General features: G+C 36.4%; 3 protein-coding genes across 6 annotated transcripts in view; 1 reads left to right on the top strand and 2 right to left on the bottom strand.

Annotated features, from left to right (window-relative positions):
• The window catches only part of LOC115245449 (transcription termination factor 2-like), an 8,502-nt gene extending 6,265 nt beyond the window's left edge, over positions 1–2,237 (bottom strand). Inside the window, exons 1-2 of one of the 3 annotated variants that reach the window (XM_029823761.1) lie at positions 1,807–2,237; positions 32–153 (exon numbers count right to left, since the gene is read on the bottom strand). In XM_029823761.1, coding sequence (XP_029679621.1) covers positions 32–153; positions 1,807–1,991 — 307 coding nt within the window. In that variant the 5' untranslated portion in view covers positions 1,992–2,237. The remainder of the gene's footprint in view (positions 1–31; positions 154–1,806) is intronic. The other 2 variants (XM_029823762.1, XM_029823763.1) reach the window with 2 other exon arrangements.
• A 199-nt stretch (positions 2,238–2,436) lies between these two features.
• On the top strand, positions 2,437–6,245 carry LOC115245450 (integrator complex subunit 4). Its single transcript, XM_029823764.1, has 7 exons — positions 2,437–2,671; positions 2,762–3,180; positions 3,339–3,665; positions 3,739–4,003; positions 4,206–4,668; positions 4,758–5,247; positions 5,370–6,245. The coding sequence occupies exons 1-7, from the start codon at positions 2,621–2,623 to the stop codon at positions 6,106–6,108; spliced, it is 2,754 nt and encodes a 917-aa protein (XP_029679624.1). The 5' UTR covers positions 2,437–2,620; the 3' UTR covers positions 6,109–6,245.
• LOC115245448 (nuclear pore complex protein Nup214) lies at positions 6,138–12,527 on the bottom strand. Of its 2 annotated transcripts, XM_029823759.1 has the most exons (5): positions 12,284–12,525; positions 11,514–11,816; positions 7,217–11,399; positions 6,742–6,916; positions 6,338–6,589 (listed from the first exon to the last, which is right to left on the bottom strand). In XM_029823759.1, the coding sequence occupies exons 1-5, from the start codon at positions 12,314–12,316 to the stop codon at positions 6,562–6,564; spliced, it is 4,722 nt and encodes a 1,573-aa protein (XP_029679619.1). In that variant the 5' UTR covers positions 12,317–12,525; the 3' UTR covers positions 6,338–6,561. The 2 variants fall into 2 exon arrangements, with proteins under 2 accessions (XP_029679620.1, XP_029679619.1); XM_029823760.1 differs by lacking the exon at positions 6,742–6,916 and having other exon boundaries at positions 6,138–6,589; positions 12,284–12,527.
• Between the last annotated feature and the right edge of the window lie 267 nt (positions 12,528–12,794).

Genomic DNA, 12,794 nt, shown 5'->3' on the forward strand with positions numbered 1-12,794 from the left:
ACAAAGTTGTATATAATGTTGGATAAAATACCATAATTTATACCTGCAAGATTTTCTTTATCTGAATCAGAATCTATTATTTGTATTTTTTTCTGAACTATGCGTTTGGTCAGGCAAGCAACTGGTGTATCATCACTATCAATAGATTTATTTCTGTAAACAAATATTTATAAGAAAATGTTCATCTTCGTTGATATTTTTTAATAATATAAATTCAACATGTAATTATATTTATTATATATAATTCAACACATTATATTATTAGTAATAAATTACATAGTATAATAAAATTATGTTTAAAACATATTTTAAAAAAAAGCAAGGACATTTTTTAATAAGAACAAAGTGTAATACTTGTAAACAAAGTATTAAAATAAGAATGATAGATATGGAAATATAAATAACATAATATATAAAGAAATATAATTATATGAAATAAGGAAGAGAGAAACAATAAGAATAAAAAAAAAATATATAGAAAAGTGGTGAATGAATATGTATGCTATTTGAAAATTCAAGTAAGCATTACAAAAGATTAGAGATTCCGAATGTATCACAGAGAATAACATAAATAAATCATGTATTTTTTATATCAAGTGAGATAAGGACTTGCAAAAATAATTCTACAGATAATAGATTCTAGCAAAAATAATTCTAAGGATAAAAATTTTTTAAAAATATATGAATAAAATAGAGATAAACAAGTCTTTTGTAACTTCTTGTGCTAAATAAGCAGAATAACAATATATATTTATAATTTTTTTATATATAGAAAATTTTTTTTATATTTAAATATTTGTTTTATATTTAAATATTCAAAAAAATCGATCTTGAAGATTCGCTAGATACACGCGTGCACTTTTAAAAAGTTTAATATTGTTTATTTCTTCCTTAAATAGAATTCCTATCTCTGCGCGCGATCTAAACGGATTTCTAAACGGATTTTGATTTTTATCCTTGTTCTTATTTATCAGAATCCATTTATCAGTCTATGAAAATATCTCAATAATCAAATATAGCAATGGACAAAGCGCCCATAGCGGATTTTCAAAAAAAGAGAGAGAGGGTGAGGAGGAGGAGAGAGGGGAGAGGGGAGAAGGGAGAGGGTGGGTGGTAGGGAGGGAGGGGGGAAGAGAGAGAGAGCGCGAGTGATTTTAATATTGTATATTTCTTCTTTAAATAGTATTCCTATTCTCTTGCGCGCGATCATGAATTTCTAAATATTTTGATTTGTGTTACTTATTTTATAGTCCTTGTTCTTAGTTATCAGTCTATGAAAACATCTCAATAATCAAATGTAGCAACGGACAATGGCCTTGGCGGATTTTCAAAGTCGATCAAAGACGAATTCTTTACCAAAAGAAAAATTATTTTATACTTTACATTACATATGTCTCGATTGCATTAATGATCACTGACAATAAGATCAACGAGGCACAGGAGTAATATTCCGATTTTACAGTTTCGCTGAAATTATATAATAAATCTGTGATATGTAATCCCATTTTGTGAATTTATCTTTTTCGATATTACTTTTGCACAAGAAAATATATAAGAACACTATTCAAAAAAGAAATAAACAGTATTAAACCTTAAAAGTGCACGCTTGTATCTGGCGAATCTTCAAGATTGATTTTCTCGAATAAGCAAATATTTAAATAAAAAATTTTCTATTTATAAAAAAAAATTATAAATTTATTCTTATGTCAATATTCTCGCGGTCTCTTTGTCACAAACGTCAACAAATATCATTCTCGCGTAACAATTAGGATTTGACAAAATAATAACAGTTGACGAAATACTCACTTTTTTGGCGTCGAGTTATCCAGAAAATCTTCGTCGTAACTCTCATCGATGACAAACGCACGTGTATCAAGCGCCGCAGTAGCGGAACTTTCGACGACGTCCTCCTCATCACTGTCAGAAATAACGAGGGAATCGTCGTTTAATCGGTAACTTGAATCGTCCCAGTGTTTAGAATTCTGCTCCATTGTTCACGATTAAAGACTGCACTGTTCACGACTCGAATATCTTGGCTTATAATCTAGCCGCCTTGTTATGGTGTCGTCGATTTCTAATACTATGACTATCGGTCTTGTTCGCTTCTTGTTTTGCCGACAACTTGTTACAAACTCGCACCTCGCACGCCTCGCACCGTCTTTATACTCGGAAACGCAATTGAGTTTTGAATCTGCTGCCAATTGCCAACTGCCAACCATGGCTTATATTCGGGACATATACCATGATTGACATGATTCGCTTCATTTGACATTATAAAAGTTTTGAACTGTTTAATTGACCAATCAGAAGAAAGAGATTTTGACATCTTCGTCCTGATTGGTCAATCGAGGAAGACCATGGAAGTTCTCAGTCTATGTTTCACATATTTTCAGTTATAATTGGAATGATACAAATTCTCTGTCGGTAATACAGATTTCTATATTTAGAAATATATATATTATCACGCATATATAAGTACATATATGATAGTGTGCCTGCAGTCATCTGTAATATATATATGATTATTGCATAAAAAATGTTAAAATATTATTTTTGATAACTAAATTGATTCCAAAAAAAAAGTACGTAAATTTATAATGGAATAAGGTATTTATTAATAATGGCAGCTCTAATGAAGAAACGAGTGTTAGCTGAATTCACTCAGAGCCAGGTAATAAGATAGTATATCATATATTTCTTTCCCTTCATAAAATATAAATAAATTATCATTTTTTTAATGAACCACAAAATGTTTATCTAGGTTATAAATGAACCTCCAACTAAACGGTTAAAAACTCTAAGGCTATTGTCAACAAGTGGTACAAAGAACACTACCGAAGGCAGTTCAGCATTAGCTTATATAGAGTGTCTTGAGAAATGTAAGAGTGGAAATGATGCATTACAATTGCTTGTTCGTATCTCGGATTCTATAACATATATAGCACCTGAGGATGTTCCTATAGCTATAAAAAAGCTAACAGAAAGATTTATTGTTGAGAATGAAGCTGCAGTTCGAGCTAAGATTTTTTGGGTGTTTGCTGAATTAGGAGAAGTGACACCAGATACAGTGGAAAAAGCAAAAATTGTAAATGAAACAGCTGAACTTTTAAGAAATGAGGAATCACATAGAGTAAAGAGTCAGGGATTAGCAACACTATTAAAATTGGGAGATTATCAAAGGTATATAATTTCTTATCTCGTATCTTATATGTTTTCCATCTTTTTTAGATTTTTTAAAAAATAATTGTCATGTATATGCAATTAAAACTTGTCTAAATTAAAAAAAAGACATTAATAAGTTGATAAAAGCAAGTATTTTGTATTTTTTTTTTTTTCAGAGCACTTGTATTGAAAATTGCACAGGATCATTTGCCTGATACATGGCATGGCGTTCAAACACGATGTCTTTCCATCATTGGACGTTATCTAACAGCGAACGCTGCTGATGATATTTTAACATTAATTGGCAATTATGCTCGTTCTCAAGATCCAAGAGTTCGTGCTCAAGCTTTTGAAACCATGGCAGAATTGCATTCTCACAGAGGTTGTAGACTTCCGGCAAGTTTCTTTAGGGAAGCATGTGCAGCTCTTCGGGATGATTATGAAATTGTACGCAGAGTTGTTTTGAAACTTATCTGGCTTTTGGGCAAGGAATATCCAGAAAAGTCAGTAACATAGAGATATAAATATATTCAAAAAATAAATTTTTATTATAAACTCTTTTACATACTCTTGCAGTATTGTTGTTGGATCTGATGGAGAAGATATACGTATGGTGGATTGTGCTTTTTCGCAAATTTGTAGTCTCATGGGTGATTTATCACCTCGTGTGAGAGCTTCAGCAATGTCCCTTTTAGGAACAATGAAAAGTGTATCGCGTCGTTACATAGAACAAGCACTAGATAAAAAACAAAAAATAGTCGAAACAGATAGATCTGAAGTTGAAGAAAAAAGTGGATCTTGTGGGGCATTTATTCATGGTTTAGAAGATGAATTTTTAGAGGTATAAATTACTCAGTACAATATATAATACCGTTTTGTTCATCATCCAGTTAAAAGCTTTTTATTGATGTTTTAAAAGCTTTTATTTATGTTTTAAACAATTGCATAACTGAGAATTTGTTACTCAATTAAATTTTATTGCATCTATTTTTCTATGATCGCTTTTTATATTTATTATTCTTTGTAAATAAACTTTATTTTAGGTAAGAACTGCAGCGGTTGAAGCACTCTGCACGCTTTCATTAGAACAGCCGAGTATAGCAAGAGTTTCATTAGACTTTATGGTGGATATGTTCAATGATGAAATTCAAGACGTTAGATTAAGAGCTATCGAATCTTTAAGGAAAATGTCGACAAGCGTGACTCTACGAGAAGATCAATTGGAAACAATTTTAGGCGCGTTGGAAGATTTCTCGGGAGAAGTGAGAGAAGGTCTGCACGCTATGCTAGCCGCGAGTCACCTCGCCACCACAAATTGTCTTTATATGTGTGTTAATCGTTTGCTGGACAATTTGACTCGTTATCCTCAAGATAGAGAAAGCATTAGGAGTTGTTTGGCAGCATTAGGCGCGTCACATCCATACTTAACGTTGCCTCTAGTACCGCAACTTCTCGGCCGACATCCTTTCTTCGACACACCCGAACCAGATGTGGATGAACCGTCCTGTATCCTCTTTTTTATTTTTACGGCGCGAATATTATCTTAGATTTTAAAGTTGTGTGTGCATTCGATATCCTTAACTTTTTTATAACAGATGCAAGTGTGCTCGTTTTAATATTCAATGCCGCGTTACATTGTCCAAGTATGCACGCCCTATTTACAGAACATGCTTCCAAGCATTATCACTATTTGCGCGATACTATGCCGCATCTAGTTCCACGATTACGGCCAGCACTTACGAGCGGATCAGGGATTAAAATGGAAGATATGGATAACGAGGAGAATATAGATCAACGTGGTCGAGAGTTTTTGGAGAAAATGGTAGCTGGAATTGAGAATGCCAGACCAGGAGGCAGAGTTCACACACAGCTTTTGGAAGCTGCGGCAATTGATCTTGATCGCTTAGCAGAAATGGATCATCACATGGAAGGTGCAGCACGTTTCACTGCACTATACATTCGATGTCTGCTATTATTAAAATCCATTCTCAAAGAGTTTTCTGTTTCATCGGGGACGTCTATCTCGGCTAATCCAATACCGAATACTAGCAACAACATTTCCGTTCTTCTTCAACACGCGCAAAAGTACGTATTCTCAATACACATTCAGAAAATCGTTTTGTTATGCTATATAAAGAATTTTAATATAATAAATAAAATTTTATTCAGTTATGCTTACGTCATTTTTGAAAAAATTTTTTTTCTAGATTACAACGTTTATTTAGTGGATTGGGCGAAACTGAAATTATATTGGCTAATGATATGTGGTTGAAAGCACTCTCTATAGAATTAGTTAGGGTGACCAAGAGCGCGACCGGTAGCGCGTTACCACTGGCTCGTCATTTTCTATCAGAAGCTGACGCTTTGCCTCAAGATACGTCGAGACTACCACTGTTTTCCAAAGCTCTGGTTTTACAGATCCCTAGTCTAGCCGACGTAAAGCCAGGTTCCTTGACGCGGCTCTTGCTACCATTGCTCTTGACGCCGATGGCGCAAGGAGATGAAAGATTGCCAAGACCATCGGCAACAACGCGCTTTTGTCGAGCGCATATCGAGGAACCAAGGGGCGACGCCGATGCCGCGCTAAAATTCACAGGCGGTCTCTTATTGGGAATTCCTCTGAATGCAAAGATATTGAATCTACGCGATCCGGCTACGCTGCGAATAAAGCTGAGACACCCGGATCAACAAGTGCAATTATTGTTACCGCGGCAGTCGGATTTGCGTATGCAGCATTCCGATCAGAAAGATTACAGATTAAGGACGACAGTTCTTTTATCACATCAAGTATGGATGGAGCCTTGTAATGTAGAAATCTCCCTAGCACTACTGGTACCATCGTCTTCGATTTGTACACATCCGCCTTTAGATGATCCATGCGTGATTGATCTATGTAAACCTACTAAGGTATCAATTGCACCGAAAGCCATCAAAAGAGGCATATGATTACATCATTATTACAATAATCATCTGTATACTTCTCTTTTCGATAGTTTATTTTGTACATGTCTTTATAGATTAAAATTTAATATTTTACTGTTTTTCACTTGAGTGGGAAATAGCAATAAAAAGTATAAGATTATAATTGCCTTTTATCATTCCTTCTCGCTTAACATAAATGATCAAATGGCCCTTGCTCGTCTAAGTTCAAATTATAATATTACTTAATCGATTATTTTTTCAATGTGAATGATATTTTATTATAAAACCTAATTTTGTTCTCATTTATTACAATAGTACAAGATATATATAGAAGAGCACATTTTTTTCCATAAAAAGTTTCATTTTTCTGAATATAAAACAATATGCACACAATTTGTAATTATATCATTCTTGGCTCCTATTGTGAATGATATATAACAATTTTTAAAATAAGTTTGCCGCGCGATCGTACTTTATTCACCTCCAACTAGAGAACGAGCTGCCGCTGAAATAAAATAATTGTTATTTGTTATTTGCTGTTTGTATTTGTTATTTGCATTTTCATATGTATGTTTCTTCTTTTTCAATTATCAATATTAATTATTAGTATCAATTTATGTAATCAATTCAAAACTTATTGATATAAATACTACATACGCAGTGAATGCAGGTTTCTCTGGTTCTGGATTCTTTTGAGCTAAGCTACCAAAACTGAGACCATCTGATTGATTGGCTAAAGATTCAAACGTACTACTGCCTGCTACTTCTCCGAATAACTTCGGCATATTTTCCATTGTAGAACTACCTTGCATAACGGATGAGCTTCCAAAATCTATTTATAATATTTCTTTTTTATTATGACAGGTATGCAGAATAATGTAATCAACTATCTGATATTTGGAACTAAAATTTTTGTGTAATAAAATTAAATAAGAACATCATATATACATTTTAGTTGGTTTCAAAAGAACTAATAATAAGAATTTTTCCTCTCTTTCTCTCTTTCAATCATATAAAAATATTTAAAGATAGGAATGTAAAAAAGAACTGTTATGTATTTGCGTGTATATATAAATAATTTTGTGAATATTATATTAGTATGAGTTACACACATACACACACAGATATTTACCTATGCTAGGAGATTCAAACGCAGGGGCTGAGCCGAAACCACTTCCGAAGACAGACTTCGACGCTCCGAAGATAGGTGATGGTCCAAAGACCGGTTTGGTGCCGAAAGTAGAAGTCTGTCCAAAAGCGGGTTGATTAGCGCCAAGTACAGGTTGCTGTATCGGAGACGCATTAGGTATCGTAGACCTGAAGACATTGGTGTTCGTGGCGGAAGTACCGACTATCGGAGATGCGTTACTCGTCGCGTTACCAAATGGAGAAGTAGATGGAGATGTGTTTGCTGCCCCGAACATTATACCAGATTTCGGAGTACCGGTGTCGAATATAGTTCCCGGTGGAGCTGATGCACCGAATCCTGTCGCATTACCGCCAAAGATATTTCCGCTCGGAGGAGATAACGGAGTTGATCCAAAGACGGAATTGCTGTTGCCTCCGAACATAGAGGTGTTTGAAGATGTTGGAGCGGATACATTAGAAAACACGGAGCTCGCGGTATTACCGAACGGCGTTGACGCGGGATTAATTATTGGCTTTGCGAAGACATTCAGCGCAGATGACGCAGATATCTGAACGCTCGGGAATTGTGCGTTCGATACCGGAGATACTATCGGGCTGCTTTTACCGAATGCCGGCGTAATCGAAGCTGCTGCTACCACTGACCCCGCCGCTGTCGTTGTCGTCGTTACTGTAGAAATGCCGAATGGGATTGTGCCCGCAGAGGTACTACTAGAGCTAATTCCGTAATTCGTGGCTGGTATACTAACGGCTGTAGTTTCACCAAACGTTGGTTTACTGAGGGAGCTCTGGAAAGGAGACGGGGTGCTGCTGCTTACAGATGTTACTGATGAAGAAGTGACAGTAATACCGGCGGACGTGTTTGATGTGAATCCACTGAATACTGATGTGGTCGATGCCGGAGTTAACGTTCCAAATGTAGGTGTAATCGATGGAAAAGCGACTGCACCAAAAGTAGTTGTAGCAGGCAGTGTCGTAGTCGTCACTTCTGGAACCGTAGCCGTATTCTTTATGATAGCTTGACCACCAAATATCGATGTCGCGGATAACGAAGTTGGAGGAACCTGAGTAGCTATAGGCCCAAAATTAAGTGTTTTTGCTTCAGACGTGGTAATCTTCTCAATGGTGACCGGGCTGATGGATGGCATCTCCATTGATTTACGTTGAGTGATGCTCGGATCTACAAGGCTGATAGTAAGCCCGCCGATAGTTGTAACAACGGCACTCATTGTGGGAACCTGCGTTGTTATAGCAGGAGCAAGTGCAGCAAAACTCATAGAAGTCGCGATTGCATTTACCTTTCCATCAACATTGTTGCTCGAATGATTCGTCGGTTGAAGAGTCAACGACAGAGCCGATAGATCAATCGGCGTTTGCATCGGTGCTTGAATTGGTGTTACGGACGGTTCCACAGTGGTATTGGATTTCGAATAAGCGAAGGACAGGGTTGTCGTGTCGAGCGCAATTCCAGAGGATGAATTTTTCGTAACAGATGGAACTGCGTTAGGTGTAGCGAAACTGAATGTAGCAGCAGCAACAGTATCCGTTTTCACGGCTTGTGTTACGGAGAGTGATGAAAGATTACGAACAATTCCTATACGAGCAGTATCTGTTAACGGATATTCCGTTGATAATACATCCTTTAACATACCGGTCGATAAGGAGGATAAAGCGGATTCCGGGGCTTTAGGGATGCTATCGTTGATCGTAGATTCCTTATTGCTTCTGGCAGTTGCATCTGTAAGTGGGGATTTTTGAAAAATGATATCTTGAGATTTTAGCGGTGTTCCAAACGTAATAGACGACGGAAAGTTAACATTAAGATCTTGTTTCGGTTTGGATTGAGATACTATGGAAGTTGCTGGTAAAATAGCCTTCTTGTCTGTTTGTTTGACAGACATCGCGGGAGAAAAAGAGATGGTTGTAGGAAGTGGCTTTTGCTGAGTTTTGTTCTGGGTAATAATACTATTGTTCGTATCAGATGAACCGATTCTCGCAACGATACTATTTAACGAAGCGAGGGGACTTTGTGCCTTGATCTGCTTCTCGATTACTGTCTGCTGCTTGACGACGGTACTTTGTTTAACAATCGATGATTCGGTCTTGGTCTTAGCCTCAGTGACCGCAGGACTGAGAGACGCTAAGGAAGACAGTGTGGCTTTTAAGCGATCTTGAATTGGTGAAGGATTCACCGGCTTGATAATTCTCGGGAAGTATTCGGTGAGTAATATCTTTAACTTAAGTTGCTTGTCATGTGTAAAACTTAGAGTCCTCGAGGCGATAGTTTTACAGCGAGCGTCAATAACGTCGGTTTTTCGAATAGCCGACGATTTCTCATGCGAATTCAAATGCAGATTCGCCATCGAACGATTAAGACTGGGTACATTACCGGTTGTGCATAGCAATGAACGATTAAGAGACTTCCATTGTCGCGAAATTTGCTCGAGCTTCTCTTTTTCTTTCGCAATAATCTTGTTATGTAGCAGGAGATTCTGATATACATACTCTAAACTGGGAATTTTCATTTTCGATCTCTCCTGTGCTTTATGCTCCGACCATTCCAGATCCAAAATTTTACTAACCTGGTTGAGTTGTGTCTGTGTATAATAATAACATCGTTGCAGATCCGCTATTTTGCTGTTATCGCTACAATTTCTACCAGTGATATCAGCACTAGCTGCATTTTTTGATTTAGTTTCTTCGACCCATGCGAATGACTGAAGTAACAGAGCTTTCAAGTAAGTTATATCACTGGATAAACTATTAGTAGTTTCTTTTAAATCCCTTAAGAATTGTTCTATGACGGCGGATGTCTCTCCAAGTCGTTTCTTTTCTTCGTCCATACCGCATTCCCATACTTGTGGCTCCAATCTATTTCGTAATTCTTTCTCGAACAACGCTTGCTCCTGCAAATAAGCTCGCATCCGTATACTATCGTCTATGGAAGCTTTCTGTTCCACCATTTGCGGTATGCTTGCTTCTTTATCTACCACCACTAATTTGGTTTCTGTTTTTGTAGATTCTGGCGCTGGTATTTCTCTGGGCACAATGGGCTTTGTGATCGCGAGTGGCACATCTTTTTCTTCTTGCGGCTTCGGTTGTATCACGAGCTGTTCTACGGGTTGTTGAAAGAATCCCGCTGCTTTCAGAGAATCGCCAAATATATTCGTCATCGGAACGGACTTTGATCGTTCAGACATAATCTCTGGTTGCTTCGGACGTGGCGTGCTGGTCACCGCAGCGTTCATAGTAAATGATATTTCCGCGGATGAAGTATTAGGTTGCGACGGTATTGGTGCCGAGATAATCTCCGTAGGATGTATATTGATGGCAGGACAGTTCAGTGTCAAATTGACCATGTGAAAGCTGCATAATTGCCCAGATGTTCCAAGAATGTGTAAAATGGGAACTGGATGTGGCAACATGGAATCTGTACCCCATGGTAATTTGTTAATTGGGGACTTGTCCACAGCTAGACCCATAGGATAAATTTCCGTGGTTCTCATCAGAGGCAATTGAGCCCTACCGCTGTCAACCAATTGCCATTGAATCCAATTCGCGCTTCCATCTGTAGTACCTAATACAGCTATCTCACTACTGGTACTACTACCTGCTATGATAAGTCCCCATTCCGGCACATGCTCGAAATAATAACGAAGAATACTTCCTTCTCCCTCGGCGTCAGGAAAACCATATGTGATATCTTCATAACATGTAAATGTAGCGTTTACTTCCCCTTTTGGTGCGTCGATGATGAGAACATTTGTGTGTCGCTCGCTGTTCACATATGCGGCACAGAATTGATAATTACTGATCCACAAGATACTAATCACTTCTCCGATAGACGGCGAGGGACCCGCGATAGTTCTAGCAATCTTCAAGGTATCTGGTTTTAGTTGTACAATATCTCCATTTTTGCAACCGACTGCTATTTGTTTGCCTTTAGGACTCCAGGCTGCGCACAAAGCTTGTGGTTCGCTCGATATTTTGGAAAGTATAGATATTTTTGATACAGAATTTTCTTCATCTACCCTTAATTGGAAACTGCCAATAGTACAATCACTAGTGACAGTGCAAAGCATTGTAGGTACAGTAGGGTTCCATCTTATATCTGTCACATAACTATCTAGCTTGTTTGATGATGTTATTTCAAGTAAGAGGGTAAGACTCTGAAAATTAATATATTGATTAATAATAAAAAAATTCAATTTCTAAATATTTCTATAATATCGTAATAAATTTAAAAGTTTTAAGACTTTTGAAAAAATATGCTACGTGCGTACATTTCTAGCTAGAGAATAGGCATCATATATCAATATTGTAGGCTTCAGTGCTACTGCTACAGCAATATAATTATAATCACAATTAATTGCAATTTTTGATATAACGCCTGGTAATTGAAGTTCTATCTTCCATTCTGCATTATTCTCCTCTGCTGGTTTTAAGACAGTAATTTTATCATCATGTCCTATATAAAGCAATCCTCGTTTTTTGTCGGCCACAAGAAGATTACAAGCGATAGGAATATATGTGGGGGTTTTCAAATCAAATACTTGAGATATATTTGATTGTTTAAATAGAAATTCCTAAAATATAAAAACAATAATTAATAATTGTTGAATATCATGATAATCATTTATATATATACACTTTACAGAACTTAAATTCGTGCAATATTTGATTTTTATGTATCGGAAACTGACATTGCTTCAACTTTTTAAAGATCACTTATTTATTGCATTTGAGAACTTTGTTAAGCAACAAAATGATATATATATTATCTTACATAATCTAATTGATCCAAAATCTCGACATTTTAAAGATTATTATGTCGTTTATATAAAAAATGTGTATTATACTTTTATAATCGACGAAAAAGTAATTTATTTCGTAAGAGAAAACGAGTAAAAAGAATATAAAATAGATAATTGTGAATATATAGTTGCGTGTGGTATGATTTTCAATAAAAGTGATATTCAATATAAACATTCTCTCGCCGGTTGTACTACGATCTATTAAACAATTTCTGATATAATAAAATGACACATGATACCTGTACATATATTGGATCCAGCGCTGTCTTCATTTTTATATGTTTTACAATGTCTTCTCATAAATAATGAATGATAGCAATAAATAAGATCAACGTATATCCAACACAGAGTACACGTTTTAACCAAATTTCAATAGACTCAACAAGCACTAAAATACAATTTGCATGATAGCATCATAACATTTTGGATTACGAGAATATAAAATGATCGCGCATTCACAGTGAGTAAAGGATGCATTCCACTTGCGTTAAGCCCGTATCAGACTACGCATTGAAAATTGAAGATTGAAGATTATGGCCGGTATTCATAGTCCGTTCTTATATCCAAGATCGTCTTAAGTACGATCTTAAGATACTATGCGGCCATTTCATTGGTTGAATGGGATCTTAAGACGACCCAAGACCACACTTAAGACGATCTTGGATATAAGAACGGACTATGAATACCGGCCATAGATTCTAGGCTGAAATTAGATTCTGCGCAATTTTCTGCGCAGACGCTCGACGCTTA

This window comes from Formica exsecta, unplaced genomic scaffold (assembly GCF_003651465.1).
Source record: "Formica exsecta isolate Colony F162 unplaced genomic scaffold, ASM365146v1 scaffold98, whole genome shotgun sequence".
Lineage (NCBI taxonomy): Eukaryota > Metazoa > Arthropoda > Insecta > Hymenoptera > Formicidae > Formica > Formica exsecta.